General features: G+C 48.1%; 1 protein-coding gene across 6 annotated transcripts in view; it reads left to right on the top strand.

The window, feature by feature from the left end:
- Positions 1–19,366, top strand: part of CLASP1 (cytoplasmic linker associated protein 1) — a 263,630-nt gene that overhangs the window by 223,036 nt on the left and 21,228 nt on the right. For 5 of the 6 annotated variants that reach the window (XM_029934726.1, XM_029934725.1, XM_029934723.1 and 2 more), the window contains 4 exons: positions 7,909–8,059; positions 14,278–14,524; positions 16,917–17,107; positions 18,752–18,880. In XM_029934726.1, the coding sequence (XP_029790586.1) occupies positions 7,909–8,059; positions 14,278–14,524; positions 16,917–17,107; positions 18,752–18,880 (718 nt within the window). Of the gene's footprint in view, positions 1–3,431; positions 3,549–7,908; positions 8,060–14,277; positions 14,525–16,916; positions 17,108–18,751; positions 18,881–19,366 lie in introns of all 6 variants that reach the window. The other variant, XM_029934721.1, reaches the window with a different exon arrangement.

Below are 19,366 nucleotides of genomic sequence, written 5' to 3'. Positions count from 1 at the left end.
TTTGTTGGGACCATGTAAACATTGGTCTTACAGAGTCTGGGTCAGTGGCTTTAAATAAGAAAAAGGCTTTGTCCCAGAGTCTGTGGGCTTCTCCATCTGCCCAGAGCCTCGAGAAGTCTCTGCCTGGTGAAGGGCATGACTCCCAGGTGTGTGTTAGAGTCTGCCATGGCCTCCTCTCACTGAGTAGCATTAGAGGCTAGACGTCAGAGTGCCCGGACACGTGAGGGTCGTGCATGCTCTATTTGTGTACAAGAAGGCCAGATCTTTGAGGTCTCTGAGCATAAGGATCAGGGGGCTCTGTCCTAAGGATTGCCAAAACCAGGATGACAAGAAGTTACAGCAAGTATGCCATCTTCCCTTTAAGGGTTACCTCTTTAGTGGGAAAATGTCAAAATATAAGTAAGTGCCTTTACATTTAGCTTGTAAACGAGCAAGAGTCTCCCCAAGTCTTCCGTTGTTACTAGTGAAGTTCTCTTGGGTTCCTCAAGTTGTCCAAGTATTTGGAACATATCAAATCTGTATTTTTCTCTTGGTGACACAAGTATTTTGTATACTTTCAGCATTTGTGTTCTCCTACTGTTTGTATTGCCCTCCTCACAATTCCCCTCGTCCCCCTTCTTGGACCATGCTCAGGTAGCATGGAGAATGACATCATGGCCCCCGGTTTGGTCTGTGCTGTCATGACGTTAGCAGGCTGTGTAATCAGACAGCTGGGATCAGAAGTGACTTTCCCCAGTGCCAGAAGCCCAACTTTTTCTTTTTTTTTTCTCATGTTAACATCTGTATCTAAAGTATATGGCTCGTCTTAAGTGACCAGCATCTGGTGTTAACAGCAAAATCAGAGTCTCTTTCTTGAGGCAGTAGAGTGGGGAGGATTTTCTGGAAAACCTGTATTCTCTGTAAATTGTTTCCTTTGTCCAGAAGTAATGCTTCACCATTAATAGGGAAATCTACTCTTCCATAATACACAGTTCATTCTTCGTGTGTTTTATTTCATTATTAGGGCGGCACATTCCTTAGATAATAAGCAAAAGGTGAAACACAAGTTAAGTATTCTGTTACTGTATGTGCTACTAGTCTAAGTAAAGTCTGGTGGTGGCCACTAGCATAATCCATCCGAGCTATGCATTGGCTGGGTCTTAACCTTCACGGTCCCCAGATTATTAAAACTTCATTTATTTTTCCAACTCACCATTTATTTTCAGTTGGTCTGGTTCTAATTTTTACTGTCAGGATTGCAGGTCAGTGGAAGGGATTTATTTTCAATATTAATATTTTCAAGAATAAGGTCAGTTGTGGCATAAATATTTTCTTGTCAACAAATTCCTCTTTAGGGAATTATTTAGTTGTGTGGTTTCTTTATTTTTTAAAGGAATGTGCCCTCCGTCAGTGCATCCCTAGCCAGCTGGCCTTCGCCAACGTGAACTCACAACGAAAAGTGTCCAGAAATAGGAAAAAAGGCTTTCTGTCATTCTATCACTGGAGATAATCAAATAGGCCTCATACTGTCACCAGGAAAATTATAAAAAAAGTGAACTCTTGCATTAAATAGGAGAATGGACGAGGTTACCCCATTCCTAAGGATACATAATCCCAGATTTTCTTGAGCAGTGCTCTTGAAGTGTTTATTTTCTGTGACCTGCCACTCTTTTGAATCATCTTAATTATGAAATGTTAGCTTTTTTATTCTTATGGGGAGAAGTTATTACCAATTACTTGTTTTTAATCTAATTTTTTGTAGCAAAACAAACTAGTATCTTTTTTCTTTTTAGTCCAAATATTCTAATGCTCAGATCACAGCGTGTTAATAAGCAAATATTCTAAAATGATGAAAAAATCTGATTTGGTAGTTAAAAGAAATTGCTAGCAAGAAAGTTGTTTTTATCAGCACAATAGTATTAGAGAAGCCGTAGCTAACGCTAAACCTTTGTGAAATGTTCCATTAGTTGTTTTCTGTGTGAGGGAAGATTTACCCCTTATTCCTAGCTAGTGAACAAATACTGCTGGATTTTCTAAGAGATTTGTATCATTAAACACATCTGTATATTTTAGCTCATTTTACTCAGTGTGATTTGTGTTCAATGAAAAACAGAGTGGCAAGGGGCTTCAGAAATCACATGACATCCATTCCTTTTGAGGTGAGGAAGCGGATGGCATTCCTCGCCCTGGTCTGCGGAACGTTCTGAACAAACATGGCATAGAGCAGAATGATACTAAATACCTCGCCTCTGTTACCCCCAGCCAGAAAGGGTAATTTTAGGTGGATTTTACAGCTATTGCATCAGAGGGTCAATAGTTTCCCTAGAAGCAAAGTGGGGACTAACTGAGACACCCAGCCTACCGTAGCTGGGGAGTGGGGGGGCATCTGTCTGCTCTCTGCTCCACCTGTTAGCAGAACTCCGGCTGAGAGGTCACCCGAATTCCTCTTGTACCTGCGCCCCGATTCAGTATGTGACTTAGAGGAGGTCTGTGGTTAACTTTCCTCTCTCCGCTTACTTGCCATCCCGAGTGAGGCCATAGCTGTCTTCGGTGGGGACTAGCTCCTGGGACTATTATGATGAATGCCAGCTATAGGCAGTGCTGCCTGCCCCCCACCCTCACCCCCCGGGACGTGGTCTCTGAGGCCACAACTCCATCCTGGGCCTCAGGTCGCATTTTGCCAGGTCGGCCCACGCCTCTCCTGGTATCTATGGCCGTTCTGGTGTGCAGCAGCTGTTAGAGCTGTCCTTCAGGGCCTCTGCAGGCCCAGGCTGTTGAGTGACATTCACAAAGTGAAGAGGGCTGCCTGTGTTCTCAGACGAATTTTAATTCTCCTCATAGGTGATAGGAGCCAGGGACTTGTAGCCCTTGAGTGGTGCTGTTACTCTTCCAGAAGGAAATTGCTTGTGGTGGCCTCCAAACCCTTGTCTGATTGGATCCTGGCCTCAGGGAGCACATGCCACCCTCCCCACCCCCGCCCCCCACTGGAGCGCTCCGGTCAGAACAGCACATTCTCAGAGTCTTCCTGACGTAGTCCCTGGGTTCTCATTTGAGTTAGGCCTGAAACTCCTCATCTGGCTCTTTGTAAAACGGTTGCATTACCTAAAACTGAACATCCATATATAGTTGCGTGTGCGTGCTCAGAGTGTCCTTCCCAGTGCAGACCCACACCCCCAGTCTTACCCGTGGACTCTCATGGGATTTAAAAACAATGCCTGATCGAGAGGGGAAAGAATAAAGCAGCCTTATCAAGGACCAAACTGTAAAACAAAATGTGTTCATTTTTCCCCTGTATGATGAAGTGTTAAGTTTCGCTGCAGTTAACTCTGACAGCTTGGTCAAGGAAGGAGACCGGAAGACATTTGGGATATCGTGTCTTCCTGTCCCCTCCCCCACCCCTCCCCGTTGCCTTGTGTTGTCTCTTTCTGACTCTCCTCTTCTAATCACTGCAGTCGGTTATGGGGTTGGAGTGCCGATGGGCTATCGAAGCACCCACCTCCCTTTTCTCAGCCTAACTCCATTCCCACCGCTCCCTCCCACAAGACTCTCAGGCGCTCTTACTCTCCCAGGTAACAAGCTACCTGTTAACCTTGTCCGAGGTGTCACAATATTATTGCTTTTCCAGGGTCGTCTCAGGTCTTTGGGAAGGCCTCTGGCTTAGAGGAGCAGGAGTAGAGCCTTGGTGAGAAGCGTGAGCCGGTGCGTGATCTCTGTCGACCCGCACGAGTGTGGCTCCTGCCATGTCACAGGGACAGATAACCGTTTCATCAACTGACCAAATCCATCAGCACCTGCTGTAGTGAGCCTTTTGGCCCAGGCAGAGCTGAGTCCCCCACCCCGGAAGGTGCCGGGACAACAGCGGGCAGTCGAGGCAGGCGAGAGGGGCACGGTTTCCTTCATATTCTTCTTAGGCGGACAAGGCCTTCCCACCCAGAAGCAAATGAGCCCTACTCTGTCCCAGGCCATACCTGTAGCGCTCAGGCCTGCTGTTGACCATGAGGACTGATTCCCTGCACAGTGTACCAAGGTGTGCTGATAGTCTGATCCAGAAGGGGAAGCCCCAGGAGGTGCATTCCCTGTTGCATCTCACTGAGGTGTCCTTGCCTCTAGGCAAGGGCGGGATCAGTACCCTTACAAGCCCCTGGTTAAAGAGTCTAGAAGAAGGAGGTGGGGCACCCTTCAGATTTAAGACAGATGACAGATCAGTGGGACAAAGTAGGGTCCATGGATTCCTCTAGATACCTGCCTAAGGGTCCTTCGGGTGCTTATTACAGAGGCCCAAAAACCAGAGGACCCCTTCCCTTGAAGCCTAAGACCACACAAGCAGGGCACTGGCCAGCCCAGCTGCCTTTGTGCTGTGTGAAGTGAGTGTGCCCCCTCTCAGAAGGTCTGTCACTTCTGAACGCCTCCTGGTAGCTTTTGCACAGAAGATTCACGTCTCTGCTTTTGTACCCACAGCACAATGGAGCTGTACATAGTGACACTTCAACGCCACCTTCCTTCTGAAACTCTTAGAGCCCTCAGAGCAGCTCCCCTAGGTGTTTGGAGCATCCTGTAATGACTGTTTCTAGGTGCAGATGTGACTACTGCTGTGGTCCATGTCACTAAAGCATGTCACTGTACTTACGGTTTCTATGAAAAGGTTAGCCAGGCCTCAGAGTACAAGTCCTGTTCACTGACTGTCTTCAAGTACACTGACCTGTGTGCCCTACTGCGCAGAGCTTTGGCCCAGCCAGTCTTCCCATGCAGCCATCAACCCCCCATTTCCAGAATCGTCTTTCACATATACACAATAACCCAGCTAAGGCTAGTAAATGCCCATAACTTGTTGACCAGTGAGCGAGAGAGCATTGACAAGAGACTTTTACATTTAGAAAAATCCATCAGTTACATACAAATAAGAGGAAATCTTTGTCTCTGCTCTCTGCCAAAACTATTGATTGCATCATCCTGAATGATTGTCCGAATTCCATGCCTAGAATCTGCCTGTCCTTCCCAGTGCACACGTATTTTCCCTACAGAATGACAAAAGAGGAAAATGCAAGAAAGCAGACTTCCTGTCTCTAGTGTCACCGTTCTTGGAGACCCGACCTCATCCATCTCCCCACCCTTGATAGGGACCCTTCACAAACAGGGCAAGTCCAGAGCTCTGTTCTGCCCCAGTGTTGGGTGACATGGCCTGACTGTAGGCCAGTGAATGTTGACCAATTGAGCAGCTCTTCCTCATCTAAAGAATTCTAAGGAAACCCTTCTGGGGTCTAATCACAGTGTTTACAGAAGACCCTAAGACAAGACAGTGTGTGGGCAGGTGGTAGATGGGTCCACCTACACAAAGCCTCCTCTGAGAAAGCCACTGTGTCCCTCTTGCTCTGCTCTCTCATGTTCTACTGGCCGGGGCCCCGGCATCTGGGAATCCCTGAGGACAGCTTTCATGGGAATTTCCATTTTTCCCTACAAAATGAGGGCTCATAGACATCAATTTGGAAAAACCCAAATACCAAGACGTTAACTAGCAAAGAAAGCAACGTTAACTGGTTCGTGTTGGCGACAGACACCGCTGTCTCTCACCTGGTGCTCACAGTTTTAGCTTCATACCAAGGAGATACTTCAAACCTCAAGCTACTGAGCCTAAAAGAAGTGTCACCATGGATCATACTTGGTCACGGACGTGTACTTCTCACCATTTATTCAAAGAAGGAGGAACATTAACTGGCAGCATCCTTGATTTTCTTATTTTCAGACGAGGCTACTGTAATCATGCTGAAGTTCTCTAAATGGAAGTGAAATATTTTAAGACTGCTCAGGTTACGAATAATGAGATGAAGTGAAAGCTAATGTTATCTGAAGCGACATATGGAAAATAATATTGTGACATCCCTTAAAAGCTGAACGTTCCGCCAGACTTGCTCTTGTCCACCTGTCATTCTTTCCATTTTTTTTTTTTTTTACCTTTTTGCATGGGCTACGCTATTATTTTTGGTTGTTGTGATTAAAAGTGTTTTAAGGCATCTTTTTACATCACGTATACATATTTTTTGTTTGAGTCATACTCAGTCTTTATATATAAAAAATAGTGTACTGGCCAGATGTATAAATGCTTTTGCTCCCGCATAAGCTGGTATTGTGGCATTCTAGAAGGGAGGGGCAGGGACCCCTGTGCTCCTTAGTCACGCGTTCTCCACATTAAAGGGAGGTTGCCTCATAGACAGCCTTATGAACTTGGCAGGGGTCGGCATCTTAATTCCATTCAGGTATTTTATTCCACTTCCTGTCAGCATATACGTGGGATTTTAGCAGCAAACATGTTCATTCACATTTCTTTGTGTTTGCTGCCAGAGCCTGTCGTTGAGTTGGCGTGTATTTTTATGAACTCTCCAAGTACAGTTGGAGTATAGATTTCCTTTCATCAGAAAACAAGAAAGTTCTATCTGGGCTTGGTTTGCAGTTTTAGGCAAATAGCTCCCATCTCTGAAGGGGAGTTCAGGTGTTGAGCCCTGTGGGACCTGTCCAGCCGTAGAAAACACCTGGACCATTACAGCCGCGAGCCAATAGAGGTCTGGCTCCCCCCAAGTGAGAGCCATCCACCTCTTCTGTTGCTCATCTGCCCAAATCTTAAAAAAAAAGAAAAGAAAAGGAAAGGTGGGGAGGGGCTTAGTAAATATCATTTGTTTGTAAGCTGTCAGAAACAGCCTCTTGTGAGAATGTACAGGTTTGGTTGTGTTGCATGTAGGAAAGTTTCCTGCCAGTGAGGGTCTAGTTTCAGTGACTTCTTTTGACGCACGAAAGATGGCATGTCTTCGGTCTTGAATGATGTTATCAAATGCTCACACACCCAAGGACTCTTCGAGTGTCCCTAGCAGTCCTCAGTATAGCTCAAGACTTTCTGGAACCTCCCTTAGACCAGCTCCTCTGATCTTTTCATCAAGTTTGCCTGAAGCAGCTGACCCTTAAATGAACACAGTTGCGTTGACTTTGCCCCTCGTTGACTGTTGCTTCATGTTTTGCCTTCTTCATTCTGTGCTCTGTCCTGTGCTTGTCCTCCGTACTCTCAGTGAGGGACAACGGTGGGTCCCAGTCTCAGGACCTGCTTCAGTGAGCTCTCCACACCTTTGAAACACTGCCTGTTGACACCTCGCATGCCACCCAAAGGCTATTTGGGATTTTTGCTTAGTTTCCAGTTTTGCTTTGCTCAGCAAACTAAAGGAGCAGTTATTGGTGTCACTTTTCTGTAAGGGGCAAATATTTCCTGCTTTTTTAAATACTTCTAGACATCCATCTAGGAATGTTCCTCATATGTATAAGGTCTGCTTTTATTATAAAACGTAAAATGTCAGCACCTTGGAAGAGTTAGATATGCACAAGCCCCTGGGTTAGATGATCGGGATTGGTAGGGTGGATCTCACTTGGAATCGTTTTTGAATGTAGGGTTTTATTTCCCACGTTTCTAACCCGGGTAAGCATTACCCAGTCTCGTGAGGTCGTTTGCTTTGCCCCTGCGAAACTTGCTTGTGATGCTGGCTTTATTTTGAAATGCCCATCCCTCTTAATCTGTTTGTACATTTGAGACCAGTAACAACCAGACTCCTTATTTTCATCTTCAAGATATGAAAGTTATTTTTCCACTTTCATTACCTCGTGCATTGTCACCAGTTGTCACCCTTTGAGTTCTTGCATTCTCATGGTTATCGCTGTGCCCCCCCACCGGGTCTCACCGCTGATGTGATGTGTTTGGGGCCTGGTTTGACAAGGAACACGTGCGATTGTCCAGTGGTGGCACTCTAACAGAAGGTGTCTCCTTTTCATTCCAACTCGCCTAAAGACACAAACTGTGATTGTACCTCACTCCATAAACAGAAGTAATTTATGCCCGTGCCTCAGATTTATGCATGTGCTTCAATTTAAGAAATGCCATATCCTTTGCTCCTTCAGCATGCTGGAGTATGACACAGAGAACCTGAACTCGGAGGAGATTTACAGCTCTCTGCGTGGGGTTACAGAAGCCATCGAAAAGTTCAGTTTTCGAAGCCAAGAGGATCTGAACGAGCCAATTAAGCGAGATGGCAAAAAGGACTCCGATATTGTAAGTATCCCCAGGCCAACCGAGAACTGTGTTTCAGTGAAGTGAGAACTCCGAGGACTGAGCACGTGAATCCTGAACTTCATCCTTCATTTGTATCACGTAGTTAGAATAATATTAAGAGGCCCAAGGCACCGTTACAAAACTTTGAGTGACCCTCAGCGCTCTTTGTGAAGAATGTAAGCTAGCTTTTCCCCCTGTCTGCCTTCATTTCTCCTGGATGTATTTTCATCCCTGTGACGTGGTAAAAACAGGCCTGGAGCAGACACCAGCGTGGCTCTCCAGGCGCTCCAGTCCCTGCACGGCCAGTGGATCAGTGGGGAATGGTGGTGTGGCGGGAGCAGCCAGGTCTCAGAGCCCAGGAAGGGTCAGCAGGAGAGGTGGTGGCAACCTCGGAGCCGCATGAAGCAGGGGTGGAGGGGGGTTTGGTCAGATAGGAGGGCACACCTGGAGAAAGCAGAGAGGTGGCGGCGGGCACGGCGTGACTTCCCTTTGCAGGTGGCTGGCATGCAGAGAGCGGCCTGCCACGTTGGTGGCAAGGTTTGGAGAAGAGGCTGCACAGGTTGGCCCAGCGAGGGCACGCACCCTGAGGAGACTTCCTGCCAGTGTCTGACCTCACCTGGGGGTCACTGGAGAGTCTCAGAAGGATTTTTAACCAGGGACGTGGGGTGGTCAAACTTAAAAGTTTAGGAAGCTTGCTGTCACTCCGAGATGGAGACCGGCTCTGGAGGAAGTAGGGTTGGGTAATGCACGAGCTGAGATACAAGAGTGCGAAGTCTCTGGCTAGAACTATCCAGCGCTGGTGCAGTTCAGTTCAGTGAGATCATGCACAGGAGGAGGAAAAATGTATGTTAACCCCTGTGGAACTTAATTCAGTTTTGAGTGTTTGCGGCCTAGGGGACACAGAGGGTATCCAAGCAGACATATTCCTTAGGCCTTTGCAGATACCAGCCTGCACTTGAGGCTGGCTGTTCAGGCTGGAGATGGAGAGTTGAGAGATGTTGACTAGTTACTCGATGATGACTAAAAAGTGAGTGAAATAACCAAGTGAAAGGTAAGGACAGAATTCTAAGGCACATCAGCACTAAGGGACAGAAGGAAGAAAAGCCACAGGTTATTGCCTGGGAGACCAGGAGAGTGGGTCTCAGAGAGTTTAAGGAACACTTGGGGGCGGGGGGGGGGGCACCTGGGTGGCTCAGTTGGTTAAGCCTCCGGCTTCAGCTCAGGTCAGATCTCACGTTCATGGGTTCGAGCCCTGCGTCGGGCTCTGTGCTGACAGCTAGCTCAGAGTCTGGAGCCTGCTTCTGGTTCTGTGTCTCCTTCTCTCTCTGCCCCTCCCCCTCTCGTGCTCTGTCTTTCTCTGTATCAAAAATAAATAAAACATTTTTTAAAAATTAAAAAAAAAAAAGGGTCTTGTAGCCAAAGAGGCCATTGCTGCAAAGAGAGGAATCCGTCAGATGTGACATGAAAAGGCGCCACTGGCTTTGGGGTTTGTTTGTTTTTTTTTTTACCATCTGCATCAAATACTGTATTTTAGCTGAAAACATATAAAACACACATTTATTCACCATTGTTTTGACGTAGAGCCAAGACCTGTTCTTGGAGCATGGGCCTAGGTTTTGGACGGCCATGTTCTTCTTCTTAAATTTTACACATAGTCGTGATCTCCAGTTTCCAGACCCAGTTTCTTCCGGGTGCACAGTGGATTTTGTGGGCGCCGTGCAGAGTGGAGCCAAGGGTGGAAACCACGTGGCAGTGGCTTGAGAGGAGCTGCCTGAGTGGCGAACTGGGCATCCAGGAGGGATCAGTCAGGACCTTCTCTGGGACACCCGACTCATCAAAATGCAGAGGGGACCAGTGAGGAGGAGAATGTGGACGATGCGTGGCAGGGCGTGGTTGGTTGTGGACATGGGTCCCTGAGGATGTCCAGGGGATGCAGTCCGGGCACTGGTGGCCTTAGCTGGGAAGCGGGGTGGGCTGGGGGAATTTGGGGCACCCCCACCGACCACTCCCACTTTCTGTGAGCAGTGGAAAGAGGCCAAGCTGACTCTGGGGTTCAGTTGTGGAGAGGAGGATGGAGAAGGCTTCCAGAGCACCTGTGAGGAGGGAGGGCTCCAGTTACAGACACAGAAGCCCTGCCAGGGACAGCAGAGGCCCTAAGACAGGCGGATGCCTGGGGTGTCCCCTCTCTCGGTTATACATGTAATCTGTGGCGAACATAGAAAAGGCAAAAGAGAAAGGTCACCATCTCTAGAGAGAACCACCGTAACACTTTAGTGTGTATTTTTCTACTTCTTCATGTATATATTTATGCACGTGTATGCCCAGAGACGTATGCAGAGTGTTTTCGTTTGGTTTTCACACAAGTGCCGTTCTGGCGGGCTTTCTGTTAAGCCCCTCGTGTGAGCACTGTCCCCACCTGGATTCTTCCGTGGGGATTTTTATGGCCCAGTGAGAGTTCATCACATGGATGCAACAGTCATGTCCTCAGTGCCCTGTTTTGGGACTTTTGAGTGATTTTCGCCTTCTCAAAGTATAAAAGTTCTTTGGTGAAGTCAAAAGGGGTGAAGCTTGCCAAGAGAAGGTGGTGAGGCATGGAAGCTTTGTGGTTGGCAGGATCAGCAGGACGCGGTGCAGGAGCCCCGAGGCCAGATAGACAGCGTGGTGGCAGGACAGAGGACCACGTGAGGGGATGGATAGAAATTGAGTTGTCGAACAGGTTGGAAATTGTCAATCTTCGCTGCCGATGACCAGACTGTGAGTGAAGCTGGGCTGGGTATGAAAGCCCATTACGTGTGAAAGACGCGGGAGCCAGTGTGTCCTTTGGCATGATTAGTGGCCCTGCGTATAAGACAGCCCTGTGCCAGGACGAGTGTCAGCTCCCCTGGGAAGGCCGTTCCCCATGCCGGGCGAGAACATTCACATGCAGGAGAAAGTCCATCCCAACGGGTGATTACAGAAATACGGCAAACATACATATGAGGCTGCGCTTTATTTCTAAACTGTTCCACTTTGCTTCAGGTAGAAATCAGAATATTTAATGTTTTAGGATATAAGGAACCCCGTGTAATATTGGTGGCATGGGAACTTGATGCAGTTGCTTTGGAGTTTAATTAACATTATATTCAGCATAAATGATTTTAAGTTTCATATTCTTTATCAAGTAATATAACTTTAGGCAGTCTATGCTACATAACAAATGCAGCAACAGGTAAGAAAGGTATTGTTACAGTGTTGTTTATTTTAGCATTATCTATAATAGCAAAAAACAAACATTTTAATAAAAACAGTAGAAGGGGAATAGTTGAGTAAATCTTACTAGAACACAGTAGAATTAATGGTGTGATTAAACTATTATAAACACTTTATTTACATGGGACATTCTTACACCATGAGAAAAGCAAAATGTGTGACAGTATGTGTGCCGTGATTCCCACTTTGCAAGATCGGCATGAAGATACGGACTAGTATAAATATATAAGTTTAAAAACTAAGAATTTTTTTAGGGGCGCCTTGGTAGCTCAGTCAGTTAAGCATCCTGACTCTTGATTTTTGGTTCAGGTCATGATCTCATAGTTCGTGAGTTTGAGCCCCGAGTCGAGCTCTGCGCTGACAGTGTGGAGCCTGCTTGGGATTCTCTCTCTCCCCCTCTCTCTCTGCCCCTCCCCCACTCACACTCTCAAACTAAATAAACTTAGGGAAAAAAAGTAAGATTTTTTTTTGCTTTTGTTAAAAGTGATTTGGGGCACCTGAGTGGCTCAGTTTAGTGCCAACTTTGGCTCAGGTCATGATCTCACAGTTCGTGGGTTCGAGCCTTGTGTCAGGCTCTGTGCTGACCGCTCAGAGCCTGGAGCCTGCTTCAGATTCTGTGTCTTCCTCTCTCTTTGACCCTCCCCCTCCCTTTCTCTCTCTCTCTCTCTCTCTCTCTCTCTCTCTCTCTCTCTCTCTCTCTCTCTCAAAAATTAAAAAAAAAACTTTAAGTGATTAGAATTAGGATAGTTTAGCTTATTTTTAAATGTCTGTAAAGTTTTTTAAACCCTTTCTCCTTTTATAATTTATTATAATAGGTGTTTTACTTTGAAAGAGAGTTACAAAGAGAAAAAAAATTGAAACCATCCATGAATCATCTTTCTGCTGGGAGAAAACCTGAAAGTCTTACTTTGTTCATATCTATGCATGTATTACACATCCTTTCTACATCTTAACAATTAGCATCAAATCTTTTCTGTCAGTTCTGCAAACTAGACACATCCCAGCAGTTCACCAGGTGTATATGTGAAAGAGGGGCTTGAGCAGGTCCTTCTGCCTCAGTGTCCATAATGGCATTATTCCCAGTGACCCAGTAGAAGCATATAAGTGTCCCATAGACAAGTGGCTACACGGAACATGATATTTATGTCCAGTGGGGTATTACTCAGCCATTAAAAGGAATGTAATAGAGACACATGTTGCATGAATGGACCTTGAAGAGATTAGGCCAAGAGAAATAATCCAGACACAAAAAGACAAATACTCTGATTCCACTTATCTAAGGCACCTCGAGTAGTTAAATGCATCCAGACAGAAAGTAAGATAGAACGTACCAGGGCCAGGAGGGGCAGGGAGTCATTATTTAACGGGTGCAGAGTTTTGGTTGGGGAAGATGAAAAAGTTCTGCCCAGCACATAATGTAGTGGTGATGGCTCCCCAACACTGTGAGTGTTTTTAATGACACTGAATTGTATGCCTGCCAATTAAGTAATTAAAATGATGTACCTATATTTTGTCATAATTGCATGAGTGCAAAATGAAAGAGATGTATCTTGTCGGGAGCACAAGTGAAAACCTGCGCCCCTGGCGTCCGCAGTGCGGCCCGCGGCCTGGAGAGGTCCCCGCCACAGTACGTAGTCAGAGTTTGGAGATGAGGAAAGAAAGAGTTCTGCTTTGTTCCCTGTAGTGCGAGCGCGGGCACTGAGAAGCAAGGATAGGAGGGTAAGGGAATGAGGAAAAGAAGAGAGTTAAAGGATGGGGACGGGAGGAACAACATGAGTGATGCCCGAATTGCCGCTTTATTTCTCACACGCAGGCAGTTTTATACATAACACAGGCAGCCATAGCTGTGAAAAGACTGTTCTCACTGTTAGCGTTGTACCATACTCCCTGGAAACATTACTATCTTAATGATTGCCAAAGCTTTTGAAGGACATTGGTGCAATTAACATTTTAACTCAAGTGATTTAACCTCTGAGGAACTGGGACAGCCGCAAGGGTTGTAAAGGCAGGAGAGCTTTTGCGCAGTTGCACTCTCCCTACTGGCTCCTGGCTGCTGCCTCCCACAGTTCCCCACAGTGGGCCTGCTCTTGCTTGGTCACTTACGGTGCCACCCCACAGAGGGAGCCGGACAGGCCAGTGCTCCTTGGGAGGAAGGACCCCTCAAGGCGAGGGAGTCAGGAACATGGCACAAGGGCCAAACAACACTAGGGACTTGAATTGTTGAGGATGAGGCTCGGAATATATCAGGAAGAAAATTTTTCAGAAAATACTAACAGGAGCTGTCCTTTGACTCAGCATAGAAACCCACTGTGAGACTCAAGTGTCCAGGGACCATCTCCCTCCAGGTACGGAGATGAGGAACCAGCTCACCACTTTGGAGAGCGTATACAGAGAGTTCTTGGTCCACGAAGAGAGTGGCAGGCTGCCGTGCTGGCACGTGAGACGCCTGCAGAAATGTTCAGGGGCACCTGGATGGCTCAGTAAGCTTAGCATCTGACTTCGGCTCAGGTCATGATCTCATGGTCCGTGAGTTCAGGCCCCATCTTAGGCTCTGTGCTGACAGCTCAGAGCCTGAATTCTGCTTCAGATTCTGTGTCTCCCTCTCTCTCTGCCCCTCCCCTGCTCATGTTCACGCGTGCGCGCTCTCTCTCTCAACAATAAACATTTAAAAATTTTTTTCAAAAAGGAACATTTAAGTAAAAAGTCATCCCCACATACAAAACAGGCTTCACATGTAAATTAACAGACTTTGCATGTAAATTAGCAAGTGGAGAGGGGAAGACAGAAGCGTGTTCAGTCCCTGCTAAGGTAGTTTATGAATTAAATGTCTGCAAATTGAAATCCTAGTAACTATCCTTCGTCAGTGGCCAGATTTGAAGGGAGAAGCCTGGCTCTCCCAGTACTTGTGACAAGTAAAGGAAGAGTTTCTCCAAGTCCTGAAGAGGACCTGACCGCGTGCTGTGCCTCAGGTGTCCCGGGACGGTGGAGTCTCGTCGCCTGCCACGGAGGGCCGGGGAGGCAGCGACGTGGTGGAAGGAGGCAGAACGGCTCTGGACAACAAGACGTCGCTGCTCAACACGCAGCCCCCGCGGACCTTCCCAGGGCCGCGGGTGCGGGACTACAGTCCGTACCCCTACTCAGACACCATCAGTACCTACGACAAGACGGCCCTGAAGGAGGCCGTGTTTGACGACGACATGGAGCAGCTTCGAGACGGTTTGTCTTTCTCCGCTTGATTCCCCCCCATCCAAACCTGCTTTCCTGGGGCTTCATCGCATCGGAGTAGCTCTGGGCAGGGAGGGCAAGCAGAGATGCAGGCAGGCGTTTGTTCGCTCCTCACCGAGCTCCCGCCACGCGCTTAGGCGTGGAAGGCACAACTGGGCCCGGTGTACGCGCAGCCCCCGCCTTCTGTAAGGAGGCAGTCCTGAAACCAGGACCCACATGCTGGCCCAACCTCGCGGCTACTCGCTGTGTGGTGAAGAAGGTCAGCGGTTCCCCTCGGGGAGCGAGGGCCTGAGTGGAGGTCAGAGGTGCAGGGGGGGTCGCAGCGAGCGGTCAGGGAGCAGAGGCCTGAGCCATCCCAGCCCTGAGCTGTGGAAGGAAGGCCCTGGAGCACCGCTGAGACCCCCTTTCTCCCCAACAGCTTTTTAACCAGGCTTCCCGTAGCTACTGCGGCTGACTGCTGCCTTGTGCAGAGCCGGGCTCTAGCGGCTGCTGAGCTCCTGCGTCCCATGTGCTTGCGGCTCATCTGTTTTCCGTATTTATCTTCTGTCCTGAGACAGAGGGGGTTCTTCCCGTTTCACAGTCAAGAAACTAACATTCAGAAGGGTTAAGTTGCTTGCCCCAAGTGTCACCTACTTGGCATGAACAGAACCAGTCTAGTGATGTGCTTTGTTTTTTGACACTTGTGTTAAAACCAGTGTCCATTACTGAGTAACAAGTGAGTTAGGCATGCATTGGTATGACGGTGTTTTTATCTGGAACTTAATTCGTTCTTTTTTCACCTGATGTCACGTTCACGTAATAGTCATTTTTAAAAAATTATATGTCCATTTTGTTTCCAAGCTTTTTGTTTTGTTTTTTCAGTTTTGAATGAAGAATTAAATCAGCTCCCTAAATTAGAACTCTAAACAGCATTCACTGTGTGTCATGAACTGTATAGCTTGCTGGGGACACGGAGGCAAATGAGACACAGTCCCTGACCCCAGAGCAACTCATGGCCTGTCAGAGAAAAAGGACTTAATACAATGGCACTGGAAAGAGGGGCGCCACACGAGAGCAGATGCTGGTTTCAGTAGGGTCACAAAAAAGGAAAACTGTAGGGCACCTGCCTGGCTTAGTTGGCAGAGCACGTGACTCTTAATATCAGGGCTGTGAGTTCAATCCCCATGTTGGACGTGGAGCCTACTTTAAAAAAAAAAAAAAAAAGATGAAGAAGGAAGAAAACTGTGCTCTTGCACTGGATCAGTGATGAGATCCTAAGACAGAAATGAAGTCCCACAGCCGTTTGAGAGCATGTGGCTGTTTAAAAGCTGGTGGCTGGTGGGCAGCAGCTAGTAAGTTCCAGGGAATCCCAGGGTCTGTTTACTGGGCCCTAGGCTATTGGCTTGGTGCTTATTATGAACTGCACTTTTAGGAGTAGTGGGCTGTTTCCTTTTATTGTTCATAGAATTGACACATCATTTAACTTGCCCATTTGTTGGTCTTGGTAAAGATAGAACAGAGATCGGGTGTTGGTTGTTATCTATTTACCAACTGCGTAAAAGGCTTACTAAACTTACTCAGTTTACATAAGGCTTACCAACTTACTAAAAGGCTTTAAAGAGAAAGGTGGGAAGGCAGGGGGAAACGATGGAGTTCTTTAACATTTCAAACTTGCTTTGTTTGTTTTCTCCCACATTAGAAGCTAAGAAAAAAAAGTATGCAAATATAAACTTAAGTAGTTCCTAATGATTTGTCCTTGCCTTTTCATCCTTTTCTATTGAGAGGAAATGTTCAGAGTTGAGGTTTCTTAAACGTTCATGGGAAGAGAAAGGAGATGTCTTTCATGGTTGAAGGAAGTCCTCTTGCTCGGCGGCTTCTGCACGCTGTATAGTCGGTGCAGACAGTCTACGCGCTGTCTGAACACCTTGGTTAGTGTTCACTGTGCTGGTTACTAAGCTCTGGGTATTCTGGAAGGGAAGGAATGTCAGAGAGACAGGTCAGTGAGGAGGGCCTGGAGGAGAATGTGCACACGTCAGCAGGCGTGACAGCGGGAGGGGACTGTCCAGTGGTGGCCTGACTTAGAGCTGCTGCAGTGGAGAGAGAGTTGGGAGAGAGAAGACAGTCACATAGAGACTTTTAGACAGCTTCCCCTGTTTGTCTGAACTAGAAGGGGAAAAAGCTGGTAAGGGAGGGTCAGGACGTTGATATTGGTCCTTGCCACCTATTCCCACATCTCTGTTTTCATATTTGGTGAGATGGCCTTCTTAGGGTGTCACGGGCGGGCAGCAAAGCACGGCAGGAATGATGGGGGGGGCTGCCTCTGGAGAGTGGAGAGCAGGTGGAGGGTGCGTCCACAGCCCCGTGTCCTTGTGAGGTGACTTGTCTCTTCCCGGTGTCTCTCCAGTGCCCATTGACCATTCTGACTTGGTGGCTGACCTTCTGAAAGAGCTGTCCAACCACAACGAGCGGGTGGAGGAGCGGAAAGGCGCCCTGCTGGAGCTGCTCAAAATCACGCGGGAGGACAGCCTGGGCGTCTGGGAGGAGCACTTCAAGACCGTCCTGCTCCTGCTGCTGGAGACCCTCGGGGACAAAGATGTGAGGCGCCTTCCTTGTCCTTACGGCCCCCCTTCCCCTGTGACGGGTTATTATGCCCTGTTCTGCTTACCTTGGGCTTCAGCTTGACTTTCTTTATTGTGCCTTCTTGTTGACATGAAAACATTTTCCCAGTATTTCCGGAGCACCAGTTAGGTCATGTTTTTGTCAGAGACAGGACCCATTCCTAGCTTGTTTCTGTGCATGTTTTTTCTATAATTGAGTTTGCAGGAGTTGAGGGAAACTCAACTGCCACGTGAGCTTGTTTAACACAAAATTTCTTACACCTTTGTTAGCATGGAATGGCTTTTTACAGTGAGGTTTTTTTTGTGTGAGTTTTAGGTTTCATGCGTAATTGAGAAATAGAAAAGTTCATTTTTTAAAAGACCCTACTAGATCCTGCCTTCCCTGGTATTCTGTGCCGGTTCCGCCGGCACATGGGAGCAGTTCCAGTAATTTTAATTGGTCCCGCAAGAAGTTCTAGAGCACAGATTATTTTCTGTTCTTTTCGCACTGTGACATTTGAAGGTGACCAGTGAGGAATTTGTGCCGTGTCCAGGCTGGAATCCACATGGGCACCACGTAGATAACTGTTAAAGTCGGGGGTAACCCAGTCAGAGCCCTGCCGGCTCCTGTCCGTGTGCCGGTCCTGTATGCGGACACGGCAGCAAACATTGGGAACTGTCTGAATGAATCCCTAGCGGTCAAGCCCCACCTCTGCGCCAGGCTCTGTGAGGCCACAGAAATGACAGAGTAGGTGGGATGAAGAACTCAAGGGCAGGGCCAGGTGAATTTTGAGGAAGCGCCGCACAGCCCATGGTAGAGGTCACTCTCGGGGTCACGTTGTGGTTACTTTGACAGAAGACAGTGTGCAGGGTGCCGGCGCATGTCATGGTGACTGATTTCTTCCTGATGCTTCAGGGTAATGGTGTGGTGGAGGGGGAGGCCAGACGGAAGGAGCCTGCCTGGTTGGACCCCACTGGGAGATAAAGTGACTTCAGTAGAGAGCAGGCAGACAGTGCATCAGTGTGCCAATGATACACACAAGTGACGAAGAATCGGGAGGTGCTCAGTTCGGAGTAAACCCATCTTCTTTTAGTGAGGTTAGGAGCCTGTTGGACTGGCTTTCCTCCAAACGGTGCCACTTGGGCCTCAGACACCTCGAGGCGGGTGCGCGTGCCCCTCCGCCGTGATCTCATCACGCAGAAGCTTGGGAGTAAAGACAGCTCTGTGGCTGCCTTACAGGTCAAGGTGATGAAGTGGTTAGATGCTTGTTACCTGTTCTTTACCAAGGGTAATCTGCATGCCTCTGCCCACCTCAGAAGAGCTGGAAACCCTCTGGGAAATGGATAATGAACTTAGACGTATCGCCCTCATTCAGTTCGCTCTTCTGGCTCATTATAGAAACCGTCATCAGGGCCCCATCTAGGTGCCAGATCCTGGGAAAGTCTGTGCGGGCATATTATGCCCACCTCATGCCACTGGCTGCCTGAGGAGCCTATGCCACCAAAGCAGTGTGACCTGCATCAGGTGCTGGCAGGACACCGGGGGTGCAGGCTGGTTGCCTGCTTGCAGACGCTCTGGGCCGGTGTGTGAGGGAAACGCTGGGGGTTGTTGCTAACGTCTCCCCTTCCTCGTGTGCTGCAGCATTCCATCCGAGCACTGGCGTTGAGAGTCCTGCGGGAGATTCTGAGAAACCAGCCAGCAAGATTTAAAAACTACGCCGAGCTGACGATCATGAAGACTCTGGAAGCCCACAAAGACTCCCATAAGGAGGTAAGCCAGGCCTCTGGCCCTAGAGCCGTGCAGACAGGTCTGGGGGTGCAGTGAGGCTGTGGGAAGAGAGGAGTGTGCAGCCTGAGGCAAGGAATCGCTCCCTGGGCGCCTGGGCAGCTTGGTCGGTTAAGCATCTGACTCTTACTCAGGTCATGATCTCGAAATTCAGGCGTTCAAGCCCTGCATTAAGCTCTCTGCTGTCAGTGTGGAGTCTGCTTGGGATTATCTCTGTGTGCCTCCTCTGTTTTCTCCCTCTCTCTCTCAAAAATAAGTAAACATAAAAAACAATGTTAAAAAAAAAAAGGGTCACTCCCTTAGAACATGGCCCAGGCCCTGGGGCAGGGTGGCGGCCGAGCCCAGGTGCCATTCAGGGCCTGGTGCTTTTTGGTAGGTCCCTGACTCCCTTTCCGAGTGTACAGCAGGCCTGACCAGTCCCTAAGGCTGCTGCCATCAGAAGGAGGGCTCTGCCATTTCCTGGGGCATTCG

The sequence above is a fragment of the Suricata suricatta genome, chromosome 3, assembly GCF_006229205.1.
Source record: "Suricata suricatta isolate VVHF042 chromosome 3, meerkat_22Aug2017_6uvM2_HiC, whole genome shotgun sequence".
NCBI lineage: Eukaryota > Metazoa > Chordata > Mammalia > Carnivora > Herpestidae > Suricata > Suricata suricatta.
Note: the sequence above shows the minus strand (reverse complement) of the source record. Positions and strands in the feature narration are given on the sequence as shown.